The following is a 26420-nucleotide window of genomic DNA, read 5'->3' as shown; positions in this document are numbered from 1 at the left end:
AGGAGTGCACAAGCATGTCAGTAAAATGCCGTGCAAAAAGTATCTTGATGCAATTAAAAAGCAGACCTGACTGCTTTTTGTTGAGTTTTACAACTATGCATGTGTGTATCAGTAATACAGGGGGCAGGAGGGATTAAACTGAAATTTAAGGAACTGAGAGCTGATGCAGCATATAAAGGCAAAGGTAAAGTGTGCTGTCATGTCAGTGTTGACTCCTGGCGACCACAGAGCCCTGTAGTTTTCTTTGGTAGAATACAAGAGGGGTTTACCATTGCCTCCTCACACACAATATGAGATGATGCCTTTCAGCACCTTCCTATATTGCTGCTGCCCGATATAGGTGTTTCTATAGTCTGGAAAACATACCAGCAGGGATTTGAACCAGCAACCTCTGGCTTGCTAGTCAAGTCATTTTCCCACTGCGCCATTAGGTGGCTGGTTGATGCAGCATATATATGCTCCAATTCCAAAACTAGTTTTAGAAATTCTACTAGTTAAACAGGAATTCAGGGGAAATGAATTCAGGAAAAGTGAACAGGGAAGAACCTCCTCCACCTACTGTAGATGTTGCCCTGAACACTATATGGATTGCCAATTTTTAGAACTAGCTTTTGTAGTTATGGCTTTAATAACAGTTGGATCTCCAGCAATTAGTAGATGATAAGGGTTATCCCTATGCTTTGAAAAGCTTCAGCTGCAGATCCAGCCAAAGGCACAACTGCAGAAGTTAGTTCAAAAGTTGGCAGCTCTACCATTGCATGTCTAGGTTACATATACACAATTATTCATAAGGAACATAAAGGATGAACATAAGAACAGCCCTGCTGGATCAGGCACAAGGCCCATCTAGTCCAGCATCCTTTTTCACACAGTGGCCCACCAGATGCCTTTGGGGAGCCCACAGGCAAGAGGTGAAGGCATGCCCTCTCTCCTGCTGTTGCTCCCCTGCAACTGGTATTCAGAGGCAACGTGCCTCTGAGGCATGGTGGTGGCCCACAGCCACCAGACTAGTAGCCATTGATAGACCTGTCCTCCATGAATTTGTCTAAGCCCCTTTTAAAGCCATCCAAGCTAGTGGCCATCTCCACATTCCATGGCAGAGAATTCCATGGATTAATTATGCTCTGTGTGAAAAAGTATTTCCTCTTGTCAGTCCTAAATTTCCTGACCTTCAATTTCATGAGATGACCCCTGGTTCTAGTGTTGTGAGAGAGGGAGGAAAATTTCTCTCTGTCCACTCTCCGCTCCATGAATTATTTTATACACTTCAATCATGTCTCCCCTTAATCGCCTCTTTTCCAAAGTAAAGAGCCCCAGATGCTGGGACAATGTGGAGATTAATTAACCTAACCCAAATAGGTTGGAACCTCTTTTGAAATTCATGGTTGGAAAAAAGGCCATACTAAAGCCATTATAATTGATATGGGTGCAACTTGGGATATTCTACTGAATATGGATATTGTGAAAAATAATGCCACATTGAATTTTCACGGCGTTCTATTTTCATCACTAATGTTGCCTCCTTAGAGAATGAAGCTCCCACTAACATACTAGTCAACACTTGCAGCAGCAACAACAATGGTTCTCACAACAAATAATGCATAGCACAGTTTTTCTCTCTTAGCAAACACTTTGCCAAGAAAGGGGAAAGTAGCATGCTGTGCACTATACTGCAGATTGCCTCCATTAAAGTTGAAGGAGGCAATCTACAGTGGGGATCTACATCTTTAAGAACACAAAAACATAGGAACCCCACTGGACAAGACCAAAGGCCTATCTAGTCCAGCATCCTGCTTCCCACAGGGACCACCCACCGAGATGCCTTGAGAAGCCCATAAGTAAAAGATGAAGACAGTACCCCCTCTCCCGCCATTGCTCCTCTGCAACTGGTATTCTGCCTCTGAACCTGGAAATTGTATTTCTCTCCCGGAAAGGAGAGACAAAAGGGTTGGCATGCATGCTCTCTGACCTCCTGTGTGGGGCTATGGTGAGGTCAGGCATCACAGAAGAAAACCCCCACCTGTGGCTAGAAGCAATTTGCAGCATACTGCAGCCTTGCCTTGCCTTGCCTTACCTCAACAGTTCCACTCAGGAGGCTGGAGCACACTGACCCTGCTCCCTTCCCTCCCATTTTCCCCTCGTGAGCATGCTTTGCCTATCTGCCAATCGCTTGCTCACTACTATTGTAACAGTATGCATCCAGATTTGCTTCCCAGAATGCCTTGCTGCCCCCCACTGCTGCTCCAGCAGCCATCATCATTGCCTCACTTGCCCGCCTACTGCTCTCTGGCTGCCATCAGCTTCCCAACAGCACTGCACTTGTCCACTTCAGCCAGAAAACTGTGCTGGTGGGGAGCCAGCCGGTGCCAGAGAATGGTGGCTGACAGAGGCTTTGGCAGTGGTTGTTGAAGCAGCAGTGTGGCAGTGGTGAGGAGAGGGGGTTGCCAGATGCAGGCTGTTGTTACAAGCAGCAGCAAGCAAGCAAGCAAGCAGTGCATAGGCAAGTCATGCCCGGAAAGGAGAGACAAGAGGGTTGGCATGCATGCTCTCTGACCTCCTGTGTGGGGCTATGGTGAGGTCAGGCAGAGAATGCCATGGAGTGGGGAAAGGTGAGGGAGAAGAAGGAAAGGAGACAGCAGCATCACAGAGAGGAAGAGGCAGTAGACCAGCTGCGGGCAGGTGGGGTGATGCCTGTTGTAGAGGAAGGGGCATTGTGCCTGCACTTGCTGTGCCTGAAGTCACAACTGAGTCACAACTGAAGTCATCACCTCAGTTTGCCTCACGAAAAAGTGTCCCTGAGGCATCATGAATATAAGTCAACAATCCGTCCCCCTGTATGATTCCCCACTCTTCCACAATCTTGATCAACATTTACCTAGAGACTGTGGGGGACGTGGCCCACATGGTGCATCTGCCTCCCTTTAAAGTGGCCACTTTAAAGAGGGCAGATGGCAAGGTGTGTCCTGTAGTGCAACACCTCGGCTTTTTTTGGAGACATACTTGCCAAGAGTAGGGGAGAGATTGCACAACACACCCCATCTCTTTTAACATACCAGTTGCCTGTTCTCCCCATGATTGACAAAACAGGGCCCCCTCTTTTGCAGAGGACAAAGTTTTCATGGAACAGCACTCTCATTTCATCTCAGCACTAGACAGAATTTCTTAGCTTTTTAACTATATGAACAATTCATACCTTTCTTGTTCAGATAGCTTTCTCTCTCTTATTTGCAAATCTGTTGGCAGGATGAATTCAATGCATATCTAAATATAAAAGGGGCATATTGTCTTTCTATTGAGTACCATTTGCCTTAAAATATCTATTTTAAATGTGTAAGAGCTCAATGTAACTTTTTTATTATTATTTAAAAATCCATTTGTAGCAGCAACCATATGATCACAAAATCCCACTTGCAGGTGGTACTTGGCATTTGGGGTAATGCCATATATGACTCTGGTGTTTAGTATTCATGCACATCAGGACTGCTAACACCTTCACTTGCCCATGCTAGGAATGCCATATTATCAGTTATCTTTTAGTTGTCCCATGGAATCTCATAGTGCTGATCATCTTGGGTGCAGTCTAGATGGGCAGCTGATGGTCCACCAGCCAGGCCCCTCTTGCTCTCCTTAGATACGTTTTAGATGGCCCCAGCAGCCCTAACTGCAGAACATCAGGAGCAAAGTTCCCAAAATGAGTCCATAACATGAAATGTCTATCATTTTGAACTTGGAATGCATCCCTTTCCACACCCTTATCCGAATAAGTTCAAAGAGAGAGACTGTTCAAATGTCCAATGCATTTCAAGCCACACCTGGCTCTTCATCATGTTCTAATCAAAATGCAATAATAATGTGGCCCATTTGTCAACAGGGGTGTGTGTGTGTGTGTGTGTGTGGAGAGAGAGAGAGAGAGAGCGCGCGCGCACATTCTTCTTCATCAATATGATACACCTCTTCAGACATTTTCTGGGCTGATGAGAATGTGGTTGGCATGAGGATATACCCCTTCCCAATACCACACAAACAACATTATGTATGGCCCAGGCATGCCACACGGATACCTGATTGTGCAGATACAGATTCAGCAGTTTCTTCCCTATCAAAAAGGAGGGAGATTGCACGAATTGAGCAGCTGTGTGACTGGGCATCAAATTAAGCATCCACATCAGATGTGATAATGTGCGAAGAAAAGAAGGGGATGCTCATTTCGCCCATGTGAAATGGGCCACCCAGTATTTTGCTCACCCAGCAAGTGTCAGAACCAGACTCAATAATTTTATATTTAATATCTCAGTTCCTAGCTACTCAGGTTGAATAGGTTGCTGAATCAGCAGGTCTGCTGTCCCCATTGTGTTGTTTGAATTTAGCTCCTTCTGTAACCTGGGATTTGCACTGAAGCTCCTCCCACAGTCATAGAGAGAGAGAGGCTCAGAGCAGCCCAGAAGAGCATCAGCTGCATCTCTCATTGGCTGTTTCTCAGAGCAAATGCTGTAATGTCTGTTGCCTAGCAAATCTTCACCTAAGCCCTCCTTACACTGCCTGGCAACAGGAATGCCACATACCTAGATTGACCTCGTTTAAAGGCTCAGAACCAGAAATCATCTGTTCCCTATACAATGCAATCACTTTTAGTTTTTTTAAAAATAAAAACCTTGTTCACGTAAGTCCATGTTGTGTGGTTCTTAAACAAATGAAAAATGGGAAACGGAGCTTGTGTGCTGGCAGGTTGGGGGAGAAAAGGGATGTCGACGGTGATGGTGTGATGAAGTGTGGTGGTCCTTGGTGGACATAGACAAACCCTGAGTATATTGGGGGCGGGGGAGAATGGGCAAAGCCTGGCTGGGTTCTGAGGGAATGGGGGAGGGGTTGCAGGACCGAGGGAGGGTGAGCTGAAAGTGTTGAGGTGTAGGAGAATAGATTTCCCACACCCCCTAAGTGAGGGTATATGAAATCAGAGCCACAGTTTTTTTCCCCTTGCACTTTGTGCACCCTTTTTGGTTTCCAGCTTCATACACAGGGTGTCGGGACTCTTCCCCAATGCTCAGCAGGGCAGGTGGCAAGCAGATCAACAGCCGGGGATTGCCCGGCCACGCACGAAGCCGACGGCAACCATGCTGGGAGGTGGGAGAGGGGGAGGAAGCTGGGAAGACCCTTGCCTTTGACTGGGCCAGAATGGCCCAACAAGCTGTTGCCTGGCTGCAGCCAGGAGCTAGCAGGTCCCTCCGCTCTGCAGAGACCCTGGGGATGATGCAGGGAGCGGAAATGGAGTAAGGTGTAAGGTGGCCCCTTTAAGGGCTAACAGGCAGAATACAGGCGGCTGAGAATGGAAGGCAGGGGAGGGGCTAAGAGGGGTGTTGGCTGGCCCTGAGAACATACATAATGGGCTTGAAGCCAGTGATGAGGAGGCCAGTGAAGATGGAGGGTGCCTGCCTGGGCTCCCAGGGAGGAGCAAGGCATACCCTCTCCCAGGCAGATGGAGGAGGACCAGGGTGCTTAGAACTCCCTCCCTATCCTTCTCAGGCCTGTATGGATTTTTAAAATTATGTTCCTTCCAACATGTTAGAGACAAATCCACACACAACTGTAGTCCTATTAAGCACTGTAAAGCACACTGATGTTTTCCATATTTTTCTGGATCTCTGCTGATGAGCAATTGAGATTTGTGTGCTTGTGTATGTGTGTTTGTATTTTGATCCCACTCATTTGTTTTTTGATCCCACAAATCTACACTTTGCCAGTTATTGCTAAGGCAACTGCCTAGTCCTGACTCCATCTCCACAGCGGACCACAAGTGGCTCCACCTCTTACTACCACCTCTTACTCCACCCATCCCCTGCCCTGCCCTGCTCTGCCTCCTGCCCCCCTAGTCCCAGAAACCACCAGCCACCACTGCCCTGACTGCATCATCTCCTTTAGAGTGAATGCCAACAATTTTCTTCTAAGAGAGAAAGTAAGGGGGAGCACTTAAGGGAACAATCAGGATTTAAATAAATTTGCTCCTGATGGCCACAGAGTCTCAGACATGGGCATATTTTGCTTCTTCCCTTCACTTTTGTCATAAATTATGGCCCATTTACTTTGTCCAATAGAACTCAATGAAAGCCACTGGAAACTGAAGCAATGATCTCTAGATCCCCACCTCTTCATTAGCATAGCGTCATTCTGGTTTCCATTACAACTTTTGGATTAACATCTGCAGCTTATTAGCAAGCAGCAGCATGATAAAATCAGAGCTAAATGAACAAAACAAAAATCATTGCATCCCTGGAGAATGTTAAAGAAATCTTTCAAGAAAAGGTAGGGGTGTGTGTGTGTGTGTATGTGTGTGTGTGTAGAGATAGAGAATCACCAAACCTTTACTAAACAGGCATTGGTCACCACTTGCTTTGGGTCTACAATGTCCACCAAAGGCTCCTTCATGGCAACGTCCCTGATACAGGTCATGTCAAAGCCGTAAACATTCTCCCACCCTGTCAAAGCAAATAAAGGGATCATTGGTCAGTAATGATAAAAAGGAAGCATTTGTCATTCACATTTGGGATGTTCAATCTAACATCTCAGTGGAGAAAACTTAGTGAAATCAATGGGCTCAAGCATACTTAACTCTATGTCGGGGTTCCCAACCTGTGGTTCTCCAGATGTTGCTGAACTACAACTCCCATCATCCCGAACCTCAATAAATTGTAGCCAGGGTGATGGGAATTGTAGTTCACCAACATCTGAAATATCACAGGTTGGGAACTCCTGCTGTATGTCAGCTGGTGGTCACAAATGAATAGTCTTAATTTGCACAGTGTATCTATGCTAAGAGGGAAGTTATTGTAATTTTACAGAAATTGAAATAACTAGAAAAATACCCCCCCCCCCAATAAAGTGTTGCCAGAGTTTTGCTATAAAATGAAAAATTGAGGTTAATTTAGAAGTAGGGATCCATAGATTTAGGCTTAGCTCACTAGCCAGCCATTATTTGTGTTCACCACCAGTCTCTCTCTCCCCTCTCATCCTTCTCTGGCAGATAAGCAGAGGTCACTGACAGTGGGTTTTCTGTCAATTTCACTGGGTGATGGTTAGAAACAGTGGGTGCCCTACTGCTCAGAAAGGGTTCCTGCTGTTTCTTGCCTTTTCAGAAATGGCAGTGGAAATGAGACCTCTGGTAAGGAGGTCTGTGCAGTGCTCAATGTCCTGCACACCAGAGGCTGGGGGCACTTGCCTCTGGTGAGCTGGCAAGTGGATTTGTAGATGCCTGTTTAGAAGTCCCCACTTGAGTGAAATATATGTGGACTCTTAACAAAAGTATAAAGATTTTTTAAAAACCAAGAACATTTCTTGGGATGGTCCTGTCTTGTCCTGTTGCCTGCAAGGCAAGTACACAGAACCTTGGAAAAAAATGCAGAAGCAAGTTGACTCAATAGAGGTAAATTATACCTTCAACTGCCTCTAAGCCCAGACCAGCTCTCTCCTGGGCTGTGCCTCACTGTCAGGAAGAGTAGAAGCTTTAAATGGGCAGCCATCTAGAATGTGGCATTCCTCCTCTGCTCAAAACTAAATCTAGACCAGAGCTGCACAATTTTGGCCCTCTAGCTGTTGTTGGACTACAATTCCCATCACTCCCAGCCACAGTGGCCAATTGTCATAGGTGATGGGAGTTGTAATCCAACATCTGCAGAAGAGCCCAAATTATGCAACCCTGACCTAGACATGACTGCTTTGATGAAACTTACAAGCGATTTTGAGCAGGGCAAACAGTGTTCCAGGGAGACTAGCAAAATTTCTTGGGGTGGTGGTTCTGCACTGTTATGCCAGGAAAGGGCATTCACAACTGTAATATTGTTGATTGTGTGACACAACATGTGAGCCTTTTAAATGAGGGGACGTTTAAATGACTATAAGAATGGTCAATCAAATGGCAGCATAGCCATTGAGTGTTCTGCTGGACTATTTGAGTGAAAAGCATTTGTGTCACAGTAGTGTTTGGTACTGGCAAGTATGAAGCATCCCCCCCCACCCCTAGAAGCGGTATCTAATAATGTTCTCCCACTCTTCTTTCATGTAAAGATATTCACAAATGGAACAGTTTTGCCTCCAAGCAGAGCAGAGAACACCAAGCTATGCCTCTGGTAAAAATCTCCTGATCAGTGTTGGCTCATGCTATACAAACCAAGAGAGTGGTCATGCTTTGGTAAACATACAGTATGCCACTTTGAACCATTGATGTACCACTCCTGCATCAATGTCTCCAATGAGTTCACTTCACTGTGCAGCTGCTGCTGATCCTTAAGAGTAGTAGTGGTAGTGGAGCAGCTCCCTCAGGGCCCACCTGTTAGAGAGCTCAGGCAGAGGTTGAGGGGAAATTTCTCTCTCTGCCTTAGCTACAGCAGAAGTGACCAGGTAAGGGAGCACTGCTAATTAATGTTTTCTTGAAACATGGAGTTAAAGTTCCAAATAAAGTCATTTATTTAGGAAATCCATCAGGGAGATGGATAAGATCTACACGATTGGTTGCTAGCTTCATATGGGAAGGGGAGAAGATGGGAATCTCTCTCTCAGATGAGAGCATGAAACCTGAGACTATCAGTCTAACAAAGGGGAATCAGAGTAGAGAACACATGGTCAGAGGGGTTATATCTTTACTGGCTATCACTACCCCTAATGCCCCTAGTGGTCAATAGGGTTGCTGGTGCTAAGAGTCGATGCCATCAGGACCTGCATCTGTAGTAGGTCTATGGAGAGCAGTGTACCCATGGCCCCATGAAGCCAGGAGTTACTGATGTCTACCAAGATCATGAGTTGCCATACTTCAAAGCTAGAGTGATCTTTATTTCCCTAAATGTCAGGATCAGCCAGGACTCCAGCATGGAATTTCCTGGAAAGTTAACTGAAGCTCCTTGTGGTGACCTGGTGAAGTGTTTCAGAGAAGGAAGAAAAGGCAATATTGTCCTTTCAGGTCTTAGAATGTCCCCACTCTTAAAGCAGCTAATCAATTCCTCTTGACCTGGCCAGGCTACATTTGTTTCCAGGCCAAGCTTGGGCCTTTGCATGGGCAGTTGTCAGATTCTGACCTCATCTTTGTGGCTTCCTAGTCCCTTTCTAGGCATTTCTACTTGTCCACCTCCCTGCTAGGGATGCCGCTTCTGATTGATGCTTTTTCTGGATACTCCACCCCTGCAATATTTTTCACAATATTAATCAATTAAGATCTCTGGGAGTAGGCTTCTGGAGACTGATAGTGATTTCTGGAGACTTCCAGCCAATCCGAGAGGGTTCACAACCTTACTGCATTCCTGCTGCTTTGCTTCCCTCTGAGTCTTGAATTTCATTGTGGTCATTTCTGTTTTTTGTTTCCTTGCATCTGTGTCCCACTCCCACCTCCTTCAGATGGATGTTGTGGCTTAGCCTCAACCCAATCTGTGCCTTTATTAATCCCCTGGCGCTATATTGTCTGGTCCTGCTTTCTGCCTAGGCTCTGGGGGAACAGCATGCCTGTGGGGTCTTTTACCACAAACAGCAGAGGATTGGACTGCTCCTGTTATTTTCATTTGAGATGCACAGGAGGAGTTCCTGCCAGATTGTGCCTGTTCCATTGGATGATTGCTGATGTATATGGACCACCTTCAAAGCTGGCCAACAAGTACAAGCTATAAAGCTGGGCAGGGGATGGCAGATCAATGCCTCTAGTGCAAATACATCATGACAAAATGCAAAATGGTCTGTTCGAAAATGTTTCCAAACTGTGCTTGTTGGGTCTTTGAAGTGTTTCAATGACTGTACCCGTTAAGTGCTTTTTTAGCTTGCTGAGTGTCGAACCTTGAACAAATAGTCCCCTGGGGGAAAGTACACTGGCTCTGTTCTTCTATTTGATAGTTCTTTGTGATAAAACACAAAGAACTGCTAGCTTAAAAATACTCCCCCCCCCGTTTAAAAAAAAATCTTTTTACTCAGTCTGCTGTTCCAAATGAGTCAAATTCCATTAAACCACAGAGTTCCCCATTAAAAAGCCTAAAAGAGAATGCTACAGGAGTCATGTGGGCAGTGGTATATACTGTGTAAAGAATGGTTCTGAAGGTAGCACAAGCATTTAAAAATAATATTATGTATAAAAGCAAGCTACACAAATTGACACCCTACGGCAGGGAACAAGGCTGCAAAGGCTTTCTGATGCATGGCACAGTCGTTGAGCTTTTTGTGTTCCCAGCAGGATCCCAACTGGAGGCACTTGATAGTTAAAGGTCGCTCTGTTTCTACAGTTCATGTCATTTCTAAGGCAGAATCAGCAACAATGTGTTTTTCTGAAAACAGGCTGGTCAGGTACAGTAGGTTAGCTAAATACAAATAGCTTAGCCCCAAAGGGTGTAAGCCAAACTTAGCTATGTGTTCCTTCACACTATCTATTTCCCCAGAATATGTCTGCACCAAATCAATCAGATCAGTGCAGTCACTGGTTAGCGCCTTGCTCCCTGGTTTGGTTTGCACAAAAGTGAGTTTGACGGAGAGCATCACTTCCACACTGTGTATGAACAGACACTACTGTCACAGTAGCGAAAAGAGAGAAAATCATCAAGGTAAACAATAGAAGCCCTTTCCAGGAGTTCCTTAGGAAACAATGAATGGAGGGAGGGGGCAATAAAACATCAATCGAATTATTATTATTAATAATAATAATATTGGCCAACTCTGCCCTGACTTCTGTGAGATTATAGTGATGCAGGTAGGGAGCCGCTATATAATCTGTGTGGGTACTATAGACCAGGGTTATTCATTGCAGGGCCCGGTGGCCAATGATGCTCCTCATCAACCCTAAGTATGGTTTCCTGACTACTTGGCTGCATTCGCACATAATGCAAAACCAGAAGTTGGCGGACCCATTGTTAATTTTCCAACTGTGAATTGCATCGCAGGCGTTTGTCCAAGGTCCAAACTGGCAAGCTCCAGTTTGCCATTCGTCCAAACTGGCAAGCTCCAGTTTCAGGACATGGGATCCCCTCCGTCTTCCTGGTTCACTGAGTCCGCATCCCAGGAAGCTCTGTAGTGCTCGCTTCACCAGACTGTGGGCAAGGCATGAACACATCACTAGAGTGGCTGCCATTGGCCACATTCTTAAAGGGGGTGTACTGAGCACCATCGTGCCTTTTCAGAATGGTCCACCCACCTTCAGCATGAAAAGGGCATTTAAATCCCTTTAAATGCCATGACATGCCAATGCTTCTTTGGACAGCGATAGCAACACTGCCCTCCTAAAAGCTCCTAAACAAAACTGTTCAGCACAAGCACAATTTCTGCGGGGGGGGGGGGCGGATCTGGGAGGGCACTATTTTCCTGTTACTCAGGGAAAAGAAGGGCACATGATAATTTTCTAGGAGGAGATATGTATATGAGGGAGGGCAAAGGATCTTGGGGTCCAGCCCACTTTGACCAAGCATACTTTTGCAAGTGCTCACTCCGGCAAAGCAGTCCATGCACACCAAACTACACTCCTGCTGGGGGACTTGCTGCCAGTGGACCTGCACTCTCATGAAAGGTCCAATCTACTGGGAAGGACCTTAGGGTGAAACATCCTCAGTCTTCAATCGGATTGCATCCTCATGAGTTGAGCTAACCCAACAAAGGGGGTCCCGCTTGTGTGGGGTCCCACTCTCTCTTATTAATGATAGAACTCCTCACCCCCAGGGAAGCCTTGCATAGACCCAAAGGAGATTTCGATGTGCAATGTGTCAGAGCCTTGCCATGTGTGCAGACAGGGTAGACACCGGGTTTGGGGATGGACTTTTACTCTCATTCAAAATTTCCAGGTTTGGATTGGCATTGCACTGTATACAAATCTGCCACCACGGGGAATCACAGGAGTTGGGTGCCCCAATGGTCACTGTTTTGGGACAAAAGCAAGGATGGACACTTCCAAATGGTGAATAGGCTGGCAGAGGGAACACTTTAACAGCCCTTGGTGGCAGTTGCCAAGACAGGGAGAGCAGTTGCCAGGGTACTTGTCCCTGCGAGTTTCCTATATAGAGCAACCTGTCTGGGCAGCATCTGCCGTCCAGCCCCCATGGCCTGACACTTTATGAAAGAGCGGTCCATGGGATAATGGGATGTCATCACACATTATTAGTGATTCAGCTCAACATCCCTGTCCCCATAGAAAGTTCTTCTCATGAGTTGTGAGAAGCTGTCATGCCTTTACACTCTCATGAGTGAGCAGTCTGTTCAGCATCAGTATCCATCATTATCACAGAGGAGCAATCCCCCCTCTCAGTGTTGGCAGTGCTGTTCCTGATGCCCAACCCTTCTCATTAATAAGCCCAGGGAACACACAGGTACCCCCCAAGGGGAAAGGGCTGGGCCCCCCTTCCCCAACATCATTGTGGGGGGAAATAGACCTTAACCATTCAAGAATCCCTGGTTGGGGCTACCCATTAAACCCAACCCCAGGTATCCCCACCCAGCCATATGTTTCTGTCCCAGCACTCTAATGGGGTGCCCTGCTTATGTTGCCACCTGGCAACATAACATACAGCTTTGTCACTTCATTTTCAGGGAGCAAAGCACTTAGTGCCTGTCCTGTCATCCCGTTCCCTCCCTCCTACTTGCCAGGAGGAGGGAACAAGGGACATGTGGGAAGAGGGAATGCCCCTGTGTGACTTTGCTATTTAACAGGCTAACAAGCTTCAGTTGGGCTATTGCCTAGCAACTGCTTTGTTGGATTGGAGACAGGAAGAGTGGGGTGAGTGCTTGGAGAGGCAGCCAGTGCCGATGTACCCCAGGCATGGAGCGGGCGCAATCCTGGGCAGGTCTATGCCACCGTCTCTATGGTTGTGGTTCCAGAAACTACATGGAACTGCAGTTATGGCAGTGTCCACATTTGGATGTAATGCTGTGGTGGCCAAACCTCAGGTTTTGGCAGTAAACCTTTGTGCAAACCAAAGTTTGGTGGGTTTGGCAAGGCAAACCACAGGTCACTTTCGGCTCGAAACTGCAGTTGCACACATTCTGACGTAATGGAATTCAAACCTCTGTCCTGTTTAACTCTGGTTTCACTTTATGTCCGAATGTGGTCATTGTTTATTGGGCCTGTGTGAAGCTTCAGCCAAAGTTGAATATATTACACTGTCCCCCAGCACCATGCTAAGACGATCATTCTCACCATGCTGTGTTGCACTTTGCCCAGTGTCTGGAGTCTCTTTTAAGGGAAACAGCCCTCTTGAGCCCCTGCACCATCTTAGAAGGCATGCACAGACTGCTAGGAAGTGTGGCCTTTCCCAGTACTTGCCCCACAGAGCTCTTGAGAGGGCTCCGTCTCCCCCCCCCGCCCCCCAGCACCAAGAAAAGTGCAGTATTATGCAGAAGTCAGCACAGTGGGAAATGGCTCTAGCACTGAAAGTTTTTGTGGCCCGTGCTTAAAAAATAGTGAAGACCACTGCTATAGACATTTTAAATGAATGCATGTAGGTCAGGATCAGAATCTATCTTCACACCACCTGCATTCATCATACCTTTAATGATGAAATGGGTGGAGGTTCTTCCTTTCCACTTTTGCATGTGCATTTGCATATTTTGTAACAAAGTCTTCTCTCCAGATATGAAAACACTGCTGGATAGCTTACAACAGAAGTGGCACAGAGCAGGTCACCCAGTGGGCCTAGCTTTGGCACAGAGTGAGGCTTGCAGTCCTACCCGCCTCTCGAGTGCTGCACAGCTGCATCCTCTGTGGCTCACTAGAGGCAATGCCACCCCAAGCAACAAAGATGCTGCATTATATGCTGTCGTGATCACTAGAGTGGCACCATTTTGTCCTTTGTTCTGAACTTGAGACACAGTTATAAAAAGGCTGACCATGAGTCTTTAATAATAATAATTTATCGACTTAAAATCTGCGTTTGATTCTATCTCCAGATATTTATTATGGTCCAAACTTGGAAAAACAACAATAGATAAGAGATTGCTATTTTTGATGATGCAGCTTTACTTTAATTCCTCATTACGGGTTAGATATGCTATCAATGGGGCCCTAACTGATTCTATCCCCTCTACTCGAGGGGTTAGACAGGCCTGCGTCTTGGCCCCAACATTGTTTAATCTCTTTATTAATGATTTGGCTCCATTTCTGAAGAGTGTGGATTTCCATGCCCCGAAGCTAGCTAACAAACGAGTTCCCATTTTACTCTATGCCGATGACGCAGTTGTGCTATCTCAGTCCAGATTAGGTCTGCAAAGACTGTTGCGCACTTTTGCCGGCTACTGTAATGATAACAAACTAACAGTTAACTACAAAAAAACAAAGATCCTGGTTTTCTCTAAATCCAGGAAATTATATAAATGGGTAATAAATCAGAACCACATTGAGCAGGTTTACAACTATAAATATTTAGGCATATTATTTCAATATAATCTAAATTGGAAAACCCACAGGCTGTCTTCAATTCATAAAGCCCGCAATACTCTCAGTGCCTTTTTGCGATTTTACTACTCTAAAGGGGGCCAGTTTGTTCCCATGGCACTCCAGGTATTTCATGCTAAGATCGTGGCCCAACTACTTTTTGGAGTCCCGCTATGGATCCAGGGAGTAACAGCTGAACTGGAGAGAGTACAGTCTATTTTTCTAAGAGCAATCTTTGCAGTGCCTAGGTGTGTGCCTTATTCTGCTCTATGCTTGGAATCTGGGTCTTTCTCTATTGTCTGTAAAGCCTGGGAGCTTACTTTTGCTAGATGGAGTAAACTCTGTTCAGAGATTCAGGGATTTTCTTTTTTCCAATATTTATGGGTGGATTCTTATCCCAACCCTTGGCTAACATATGCAAATAATAAAATTATGCAACTGGGCCTTTCTCCTTCAGAACTCCATACTTGGGAATATAATAAGGTGAAGGAAATATTTCTCTAGTTGCACGATATTGAGCGGCAGGAACTTATGTCTTCGGCCAATAGGACTTGCTCCCCTTTACATTTTGGGATTTTGCCACCTTGGGGAGATAGAGGTGCTAATTACTTAACAATGCTGCATTTTTCTAAATTTCGGGTTTCATTTGCTCGGGCCTGGTTTAATGTGTTGCCCTCTTCTCTTTTGGAACGGAAGTTTGCTAAAGATCATCCTGTTGCGGTTTTCTGCCCTTGTGGCGTTGGCCTCCTGGAAACTGTCAGCCATGTATTGCTATATTGCTCTTTATATCGGGATGCTAGAGAAGAACTTATTTCCCCTCTGTTACTCAAATTTCCCGGAAGGTGTGAGCTCTTTTATACATATTCCTGCCTCGCGGATTCAAACCCCAGGATTACAACAATTGTAGCTAAATTTTTCTGCATTGCAATCAGGTTAAGGTCCCTATTAAGTGCTTAACTGTGAGAGCTGTATTGTTTTAAAGTAATTTATTATGAGTGATTGTATTCTGTTTTATTGTGTTTTAGCATTGTTTTATTGATCGTTGTATTGAGTATATTTGTTACTCCTATTTCTGCTGGCCAATGGCCGTAATAAAATTGATGATGATGATGATGATGATAATAATAATAATAATTATTATTATTATTATTATTATTATTTATAAATAAATACTTTGCATTTATTTATTTATTTATTTATTTATATTTATTTTTATCTATGTAGACCGCTTTGGGAACTTTTGTTGACAAGTGGTATATAATTATTTGTTGTATTCATATTTATATAGTGCTTTAGATTGCTCAAAGCACTGCATGTGTATTACCATCCTTACAACAACACTATAAAGTACAGCAGTATTATTTATTTTTTACACTGATATCCCGCTCTTCCTCCGAGGAGCTCAGAGTGGTTTACATGCTTATTTTTATCCTCACAACCACCCTGTGAGGCAGGTTAGGCTGAGAAATACATGACTGGCTCAGAGTCACTCAGTGAATGTCATGGTTAAATGGGGAATCAAACCCAGGTTTTCCCGGTCCTAGTCCAACACTCTAATAACATTATTATCCCCATATTGCAGATGAGGGACTAGAGCCAATGCTGCGAAGGTAATGGCTTACCTAAGGCCACTTAATGAGTTTATGGCAGAGGCAAAATGCACAGTGGGGACTTCCTGATACACATAGGAAGCACCCGCACAGGCATCGCTATGGGGCAGAGGTATTTTGTTGCACCCAATTCATTGTATCCTAATGGACACCTGAAAAGAGCTTCTATTATTTGCATTGAAGATTTCTCTCTTTTCCCTCAATTTCTCTGGGGCAAACTACACATTGTAGTTGGTAGAATAAACAATAAAGAGTCTTGTGGTACCTTAAAGACATACACATTTATCGTAGCATAAGCTTTCATGGACTACAGTCAACTTCATCAAATGCATGCTTTTAAAACAGTGTAAAAGATGGAATCAAAGGGTCATGAAATGCAAGAGGTATAGTCTGTGATGCTTAGATATTGATACCTACCTATTTTTTTGGAACTATTTCTACCACACTGAAATATTTAACTCAAATTGTGGTTTTTGACCTAAAGTGTTGGTTCAATCCAAGCAAAATTGTTATCTACCCAACAGCAACATTAACTAACAACTGGCACTTTTTTTGTCAAGCAAAAGGCATAGGAAGAGTGTGGTATCTGCATACTCACAGTGAATTTTGAAGTCCTTGTACTGCCTGTCTTCAATTGCTACCACGTACAAAGCAGCCCGGTCTGGAAACATAAGCCCTCCAGGTTTCTGTTGATGAATTGTGGGGAAATGGATCTTGTAATCTATTCACCTGATAAAGACATCACATTTTGAACTGCACATACAAAAACCAGACAAGCTCCCCTCCCCGTCCTGCATGTCATCATCCTATTCTTCTTCTGCATGTCCATATTATCTTTTCTATCTTGGAGATCCTCCAGTCCTGCAGCAATGTCATTAGGTAAATAACATCTACAGAAGTGCAGCAGCTGTCACTCCAAAGCAAAGCATCATTCTTAAGAACGCAAGGTTTACTCCTCAGTTTATTCCACCCTCTGTGCAAAGCCTCACAACTGGCATTCTGGCCTGTTAACTATGTCGGTAGTGGTGATTAGGAGGAGAGGACAACGATCCAGCAAATGAATGGCCATTCCCTCCAGCAAGAAGTGAGACATTCAAAGCACCTACCAGCCACTTGTCACGAGCAAAGATGACCGTGTTAAGCATGGACTCATAGAAAAGACAATAACCCATCCATTCGCTGATGATGATGTCTACTTTGTCCACTGGTAACTCAGTTTCTTCCACTTTACCCTTAAATATTGTGATTACTAGAAAAAGAACCCAAAACAAATACATTTCACCCTGTTGTATGCTCAACTAGAACAACTTTATTGGTGAGGATTATTCTAAGCTTCCTCCAGTTTCATTTACAAATGAAGGCCTGGTCAAAATAAGGCTCCCGTGGACTGTTGTTCACCCACTTGCTTCTTTGCAAGGGGCTCCAGAGCAGTATGCATAATAAGTAGGTATGTGTGGAGTTGTTATTTCTGCCTTGGAAAAGAGAGAAATTGCATTTTTGGGACACATATCTGCAGACCTGTGCCACTTCTGACTGCCTAGAGAGGTCTATATCAAGCAGTATAGAAATATGAGGGAGGGAGGGATTAATTAATTTCAATTATAAGGGGATTTTCTGAACTGACATTGTTTCCTTGCTTTATTTGGACCATAGCAATGCTGTGCATTGTCCCCCATTTAATTTTGCTGTTCTGATTTTTAGCCTACTTCCCAGTAGGCTTATGAGATCACCTGGCATTCTGTGTGTCCGTGAGTGTGTGTCCCCCCCCCCCAATCAGTTTTGCAACACCTGGACCAATATGAACCAAATTGGGTACAGTTGTAAGGACACCTCAGCGGTGTACTTTGTGATGCTGTCATCCACCTCAATCCAAGATGGCGGATATGTTAACTTCTGAGTTGCAAGTGGGCTAACTTGTGAACCACCTAACCAATTTGAACCAAATTTGCTACAGCTGTACGGGCACATGGGGAAACTTCAATGGCATAGTTTGTGATCATGTCAACCTCTGCTAACTTGGCAAAGAGGCACCTTTTAATGTGGTGATTCTCTTTATTTAGGAGGGGGAAAGTAACTGGCCCTATCCACCCTCAGCACTGTACCTCCAGTGACTGTTGCTGGTGTGTATCTTATGTTTCTTTTTAGATTGTGAGCCCTTAGGGGACAGGGTTCCATCTTATTTATTTATTTGTTTGTTTGTTTGTTTGTTTGTTTGTATATTATTTCTCTGTGTAAACCGCCCTGAGCCATTTTTTGAAGGGTGGTATAGAAATCGAATTGAATTAATCATCATCATCATCATCATCATCATCATCATCATCTACCCCAATCCAAGATAGAGGACACATGAATGTTTGAGGCGCAAGTGGGCTAACTTGTGGACTGTCTAACCAATTTGAACCTAATTTGCTATAGCTGTAAGGACACACAGGGACACCTCAACTGCATAGTTTGTGATGATGTCATCCATCCCAATTCAAGATGGTGGACACATAAACATTTGAGGTGTAAGTGGGCTAACTTGTGAACTGCCTAACCAATTTGAACCAAATTTGCTTCAGCTGTAGGGAAACATGGGGATGCCAAAATGGCATAGGTTGTAATGATGTCATTGACCCTGATTCAAATGGTGGATGCATAAACTTGTGGACTGTCTAACCAATTTGAACCAAATGAGGTACAGTTGTAGTGAATGACACCCAGGGATACCTTAATGGTGTTGTTTGTAATCGTGTCATCCACCCTGATCCAAGATGGTGGATGCATGAACATTTGAGGTGCAAGAGATCTAAACTTGTGGGCCTCAATTTGAACCATATTTAGACCAGTTGTAGAGAAAATGAAAGGAAAATTGGCAGATTAGTTCTTACTAGAACAACTTGTTTATATATAAGCATGTATGTGCACTCATTTAGCTTTATTATGAACTGCTTTTGCACAGGATGTGGTTCATCTTTCAATGCACTGACTGATGGGTTTGCTATTGTGTAGTGTGATGGGTTATTGCTTAGCACAAAGTACTTCCTTACAGCCTTGCTATGGGTTATAGATTACTTTGCACTCTTCCTCATTTGGTCAAATACCTGTAGGTGTAATAGCATAATATCTTGTCATAGGTTTTGGGATGAGCTTTTAAAAATTTAGGCATGGATCCACAAAGACCAGCTAGACATCTGCAATATTTGGACACTTATCTCCTCCTCTGAATATGTGGCTTTTGCCTTTGCTTCAGGAAATGAACATTGTTGTTGCCCAACAATTAAGTGGCCCTTTCTTTAATGTCTAGAACCTTGACTCTTCCTCTTTTCCTTTATGTTCCTGGCTAGTAAAAGCTCATGTGGCAAAATTCCTTCTGCAATGCTTGCATCTCCCCACTCTAAAGTAAGCACTCTAAAGTAAGTTCAGATGATACTTCAGTCTTGGGGGTTGCAAGGAGAAGAGGACCCGTATCCCTTTGACTTGCTCTGCTGGTATTCCCATCATCATCAGGTCTCTTTAGCTTTCCTCAGTCATGCTATTCCTGGGTATGGTGTACCTGGGTAGATAACGAACTTGGTGCTGTTGCACCAACCTTGGTGCTGTTGCATTCATAGCTAGACCCCCTGCATTCCCAGGTACAGCATTTGTCTGAGGAGGGCAGCACTGAACTTGGGACACTCTCTCCCTATGATTTGGAATGCTAGTGTATCTCCCCCCCGCCCCATAATATTTTTATTATTTTTCTATAATATAAACAGAAAAACATACGAAAAATAGAAAAGACATAAGAAAAGAATGACAAAAAGTGACCAAATGATGCAATTACAATGATTCTGATTACAATCTGTATACTTCCACCTGCATTCTTACACCATCATCTCCCCATCCCCTTCTCCAATTTGAAAGATAAATGGCTGAAAAATTAAAAACATTAACAGTAAGGTCAACAGGAAAGTTAGTGTATCTTAGGGAGAAAGTGTCTTCGGGTTCAGCACTACCCTCCTTAGACAAATGCTGTGAATACAGGAGACACAGCCACGGAGTAGACCTGTGTAACTGGATAATTCTGACAGGTATGTTGGACTCAGTAGTCCCCAAGTAAGGACTACTGGGAATTAATTCAGAAATGATAAGAGGGAGTCCTGACAGTCAGAACTCTGACTAAATTGCCTCCTATCATTCCAGAATCAGTCAAAGTTTTGGAATTAGCCGTGTCAAAAATATATCCTCACTATCCTCCTGCTGTCCCCCACATTCTCTTTTCCTCCCCCCACCCTGATCTTTACATAGGTTCTCCTTGCTCCCACTGGAGCACTGGAAACAGCCACCATGGCTACATCCCTTAAAGGAACTACACGCCCCACAATGCACTGCACCCTGGGGTCCTGGGCATTTCTAAAAGGCAAGTGCTGCATACAGCATTTGCTTTTTTAAATGCCAATTTTCCCCCTTTAAGACAAACATTGGCGGCAGCAACAGAGGCCTGATGGCCCAGCAGTGGCAGAGAGCCAGACCTGGTGGTGGCAGCTGTTTCCAGTGTCCAGGAGTCAACATTTTGTTGTTGTTGTTGGGTTGGATTGGGTTGGAATTGATCCGACATTATTTTTTACCGGTGCACATGCCTGCCACAATGTGTCAGCACCATGAGGCATGGTTAGCTGATGTGTCTTGTTCATGGTCTACCCTGGTAACTGTAACCATTTACAGAACACAAGAAGAGGACTTTTCTCTTTCCATTATCATTAATTATTTTTAACAGTCTAAGGAAATTAAAAGTATACTAGTTGACCCAGGCACTGAGCATTTGTGCCCCTAGTTCTCCCTTCCTCCCCCTCCATTTCCTCCCATCCCTTCAGCCAGTCTCCCTCGCCACCCTCTCCACCGGCAGGTCTCATTCTCCTTCCGAGGAGGGTGGCAGCCCTGGGTTCTCTGCCTGCTCAGCCGCTCGCACTGATACTGCTGCCTCCTCCTCGACCTCCCTCCCCCCTGCCAGCCCTCACGAGGAGTCCGGCAGCCCGTTTTTGTCAGCTGCTCAGAGTGGCACTGCCACCTTCTCCTCTACCTACCCTCGCCTCCCTCCCCCCGCCAGCTCTCATTCTTCTCATGAGGAGGCCAGTGGCCTCATTTTTGCCACCTGCTTGCGATGGCGGCGGTGCCTCCTCCTCCTCAGTTGCCCTCCCTCCCTCCTCTCCAGCTCTCAAAACTCCCAGCAGCTGCTCATGAACTCTCACGAGAGCTTCAACACACGGGATTATCCATGGGTACGCCTTAGAGAATTATGCATATATATAGATTGCTCATCCTTAAGCATGACAGAGAATGAAATTCCAGCGTAATTTGTTTAGCAGGAAGCAAGAGATGAACCCTGAGTCTTCTTCTTCTTCTTCTTCTTCTTCTTCTTCTTCTTCTTCTTCTTCTTCTTCTTCTTCTTCTTCTTCTTCTTCTTCATTATTATTATTATTATTATTATTATTATTATTATTATTATTATTATTGAAAGCTTTTGTGCCACATTTCTATTCTGTACACTATGCTAAGGAAATGAAGCTGGGGAAGATAAAGATCTTCAGATCTATTGTTATTACTGCTGCAGGCTGATTATTCCATTGTTAGGCAGATTGCTGGCTAATAGCTCAGAATGGTCGGCTGATATGAACTGATTGTTAGGAGTTTGTTGAGATCCTCCCTGTATTTCTGAATCTTAGGGAAGGTGACAGAGATCTATGGTGTGTGTGTGTGTGTGTGTGTGTGTGAGTGTGTGTAATAACAACAATTTGCAGTTGTGCAGAGGCAGAGAGAGGTCTTCTATCTGAGAATATAATGTGGGGTAGCAGATCTTTTGCCTTAGAGGACTGCTTCTTTGCCTTCACATGCCCTATATGTGTATTAGTTAGGCTTCATCCCCTCTGCTAATATTTGACAAGGTGAAGTTAACTCATCACCACATATAAAGACTTCTTAATCATGCGGACTTCAACATGTGATGAACTGCTTGTGTCTTTGTTTCAATACATCTCCAAATTATCACACATCTCTCAACTCATTTCTGGAAGATTTTTGTGGATTTGGAGGAGGATTGAACACATCAAGGAGAGGAAAGCTGGTCTTGTGGTAGCAAGCATGACTTGTCCCCATAGCTAAGCAGGGTCTACCCTGGTTGCATCTGAATGGGAGACATGATGTGTGAGCACTGCAAGATATTCCCCTCAGGGGATGAAGCTGCTGCTCTGGGAAGAACAGAAGGTTTCAAGATCCCTCCCTGGCTTCTCCAAGATAGGACAAGATTTTGGAGAGGAGAGCTGGCCTTGTGGTAGCAAGCATGACTTGTCCCCATAGCTAAGCAGGGTCTGCCCTGGTTGCATCTGAATGGGAGACTTGATGTGTGAGCACTGCAAGATATTCCCCTCAGGGGATGAAGCCACTCTGGGAAGAGCAGAAGGTTTCAAGTCCCCTCCCTGGCTTCTCCAAGATAGGGCTGAGAGAGATTCCTGCCTGCAACCTTGTAGATGCTGCTGCCAGTCTGTGAAGACAATATTGAGCTAGATAGACCAATGGTCTGACTCAGTATATGGCAGTTTCCTATGTTCCTACATCACAAAACCAATTTACCATATGGGCCAGCATGGTGTAGTGGTTAGAGTGCTGGACTAGGACCGGGGAGACCTGAGTTCTAATGCCCATTCAGCCATGAGACTTGCTGGGTGACTCTGGGCCAGTCACTTCTCTCTCAGCCTAACCCACTTAGGAACATAGGAACATCGGAAACTGCCATATAGTGAGTCAGACCATTGGTCTATCAAGCTCATTATTGTCTTCACGGACTGGCAGCAGCTTCTCCAAGGTTGCAGGCAGGAATCTCTCTCAGCCCTGTCTTGGAGATGCCAGAGAGGGAACTTGGAACCTTCTGCTCTTCCCAGAGCGGCTCCATCCCCTGAGAGGAATATCTTACAGTGCTCACACTTCTAGTCTCCCTTTCATATGAAACCAGGGCAGACCCTGCTTAGCTATGGGGACAAGTCATGCTTGCTACCACAAGACTAGTTCTCCTCTCTCCACAAGACTAGCTCTCTTCACAGGGTTGTTGTGAGAAGAAGCTCAAGTATGTAGTACATCGCTCTGGGCTGCTTGGAGGAAGAGCGGGATATAAATGTAAAATAAAATAAAATAAAATATGGTGAACACCTAATGGCGCAGCGGGGAAATGACTTGATTAGCAAGCCAGAGGTTGCCAGTTCGAATCCCCACTGGTATGTCTCCCGGATGTGAGGGCGATCTGGCTGCGACATCTGTCACCCCATTGATCGCCAGGGTTGATTTGGCTGGTATGTCTCTCAGACTGGGAAACATCTATATCAGGCAGCAGCGATATAGGAAGATGCTGAAAGGCATCATCTTGTACTGTGCGGGAGATGGCAATGGGAAACCCCTCCTGTATTTGACCAAAGACAACCACAGAACTCTGTGGTCACCAGGAGTTGACACCGACTTGATGGCACACTTTACCTTTAAAGTCAGTTTGGGAGGATATCACTATATTATGTATGTGCGCCTTCATGGCCTGTTACTCTCATGAGAGAACAGTCCTGGTCTGTAATGGCAGGGCAATATAGAAGCAACACAGAGGCAATAGAGGCAACACAGGAGAATTCTGATTGTTTCCCTGGATGGTTCTTCTCATGAGTAACACCTTGGGAGCAAATTCCCCCCCCCCTTGCCAGGTATAGGCTTGCCCCCCTCCATCCCCACCCTTTTTTGTGAACAATAGAACTGCTTTGGTCTGTCTCTCAGCTTCTCCCTCTTGTTCCCCTGCTTGTACTTCCACTTGGGGTGCTTGTGCTTGTGAACACCCATGACTGCTTGCTCCAAGTGGCTGAGTGGATTGACAGGATGGCCAGTCTGGGATAGGGCATGTTGGCGTGCCTGTAGCCTGGCAACTCCATAGCTGCACGGCTGACAGGAGGGGTGGGGCTGGTTTTCTGAGCGGCTGCCAGTAGGAAGTGCCGAAAGCATGGAGCCTCCGCATCCTCAGGTGGGTCTATGCCACTACCTCTATGATTGGAGTTCTGAAATGGGCACTTAACTGCAGTTAGGGATGTGTTTGCCTTCAGGAGTAACACATTGATGGCAAAACTGCAGTTACTGGTGGCGAACCTTGGAGAAAGCCTCAGGTCCCAACTGGAGTTTGTCAGGGCAAACTGGAGTTTATTTTTGAGGCCTAACTGCAGTTTTGTGCATTCGGGCGTACTAGTGTTACAGACTCTGGTAGCTTTATCTGCAGTTAAGCTGTACTTGTGAACTGGGCCCTTTTTTGTTTTCTTCAAACATCTCTTGCATGTTCACCTGAGCAGAAACATCCCAGTTCACCTTGAAATTTTACTGTAGATTTAATTCAGTTCAGCAGTTTATAAAATCATTTAAGAGTTCACTGAACCACTGACAAATTTCACTACTGTTATAGAAATCCTTTACTTCCCTTGAAATTCTTTGTTTTGTAAAAGATGTGAAAAAGTTAAAAGTTATGGTTTTTTTAAAAAAAGAACCATCATCCAAATCAAGAAGAGAAGTATTTGTGAGTAGATTTTTCTACTCAAACATTGAGCCCTTTTCAAAGGGCTCACAATTTTTAGATTCTGAGCCCTTTGGGGACAGAGAACTATATTTATTTATTTATTTATTTAATTTCTATGTAAACCACTTTGGGAAACCTTTGTTGAAAAGTTGTATATAAATATTTGTCGTATTTGTATTCGTAGAGGGAAAAGGAAATGAACAAGAGGCAAAAAGTTGTTAACAAGTGTTAAAATGGTGGGGGCAAGTAATACACTGGGGGAAACTCTTGATGGCATTAGAACAGAAAATGCATATATGTAAAGTTTTAGAGTTATCTCCAGTTTAGCTTCTCAGTCACCACATAAGACTGTAAAATTATGATGTATTTAAGACAAATTAACTGTATACTGCTACATTTTAAATGACAGGTGGTTAAGAAATGAGGATTAGCTGAGGATTCCACTAAGTATTCAGAAATAGAGATCTGGATGTTCAGGTGTTTTGATTAGATCTTGATTTGTGTTTTGATTAGATCTTGATTTGTCAAGATCTGAGATCTTGTAGTTTAACACAAATTGTTGTAAAATATCAAAGTAAACCTAAATCCTAGTCATATAAATACTTTTGTAGTAACAGGGTGAGGGTTACTATTTTTGAATTTTATTGACCGAAGTGGGATAAAGATTTTCTGACTCTGTGGGAACAGAAATCTATAGTAGCAGCCATTTTATATTAAAAATCATAAAAGATGCAGTTCAAATAAAGTTCAAGTTAAGTTACTTTGCTGAAAATTCCATCTCCTGTATGCATCATTTATAAATTTAGCAACAATAACATTACATCCTCCATCCCCAAACCAGTAGTTAATGAGGCTGTTCACATGCGTAGCAAAGACTGGGCTTGGCTACCTAAGATTTTTGCTGCACATGTAAACCACCAGAAGATATGCAACCCGGGGTGGAGGCATGGCTGCAAACCCTGTAGGGAACCCTGGCAGTTAGCCAGGGTTAAGGGTGCGAGTGTGCTCTTACCCCTGGCTAACTGATCATGTGACTCCATGTGGCATGTACACGCAAGTAGCCTCTTGGCCTGCTCCCCATAATGCACCACACACTTGTGCGGACCATTATGGGAGCTCTGGGGGCCTCCCAGCCCCCAAACGTCCATGCTGCCAGGAGCAGCTGGCAGTTGTCTGGGTGGGCGATCCATCGTCTAGTGGGTGGGTGATCCTTCGTCTAGCAAAGGCAGGGAGATCATCTCCGAGGGAAGCATTTTGAGGTTTCCTCTGCTCGCCCTTTTTGAGCTCTTTCTCCTGGTCATGAGTAAAGCCTCAATGTCAAATTATAAGATACCCTTATTCTGAACCAAACCCATATCCAATATAGTCCAGTGTTTTGATCCTGGAACTAAGTCTTGAGCCAACTCCCTGGATTCTAAGAGATGTTTTTCAGCCCTGTCACATGTTTCATCATATCTAAAAATGGCAAGAATTGAACCCAAATTGGATGAAACCAAACATTGATCCCATCACATTTTTTAAAAAGAGGTTTCTAAATGGTCAAATTCGATGTGACACAGGAGAGCCATTAAAAGGGCATCCCCTTTTTTAAAAATGTAAAAGCATCAGTGTGGGGTGTGTGCACTGGTTTCCCATGCACTGGTTTCCTGTTTTAAATCACCTACAGTTGCTATTGCCCCACCATGGAAAACATAAGCTATTTATATGATAGCCATCTTTTTTTTAATCCAGGGGCAAATTGCAGCTTTGAGCAAAGGGCAATTTCAATTAGGAAAACAGCACTAGAAAAAGAGTTAACCTCACTTCCACAGTACCATAGCCCTGATCTGAATCCCACCCCGCACTGACTTTAAAATAAAATAAAATAAATGAAGTCTCTCATTCACAGATCTCC

The 26420-nt window shown here is 44.5% G+C and overlaps 1 protein-coding gene across 11 annotated transcripts in view; it reads right to left on the bottom strand.

The window, feature by feature from the left end:
• PRMT8 (protein arginine methyltransferase 8) overlaps positions 1-26420 on the bottom strand; it is a 424784-nt gene that overhangs the window by 27039 nt on the left and 371325 nt on the right. For 10 of the 11 annotated variants that reach the window (XR_008308635.1, XM_053256302.1, XM_053256301.1 and 7 more), the window contains 3 exons: positions 17085-17227; positions 16577-16664; positions 6355-6470 (listed from right to left, as the gene is read on the bottom strand). Coding sequence is in view for 10 of the 11 variants with exons in the window: in XM_053256302.1 (XP_053112277.1) it covers positions 6355-6470; positions 16577-16664; positions 17085-17227 (347 nt within the window). In the remaining variant the exon portion in view is untranslated. The remainder of the gene's footprint in view (positions 1-6354; positions 6471-16576; positions 16665-17084; positions 17228-26420) is intronic. The other variant, XM_053256305.1, reaches the window with a different exon arrangement.

The sequence above is a fragment of the Hemicordylus capensis genome, chromosome 5 (genome assembly GCF_027244095.1).
Source record: "Hemicordylus capensis ecotype Gifberg chromosome 5, rHemCap1.1.pri, whole genome shotgun sequence".
NCBI lineage: Eukaryota > Metazoa > Chordata > Lepidosauria > Squamata > Cordylidae > Hemicordylus > Hemicordylus capensis.
Note: the sequence above shows the minus strand (reverse complement) of the source record. Positions and strands in the feature narration are given on the sequence as shown.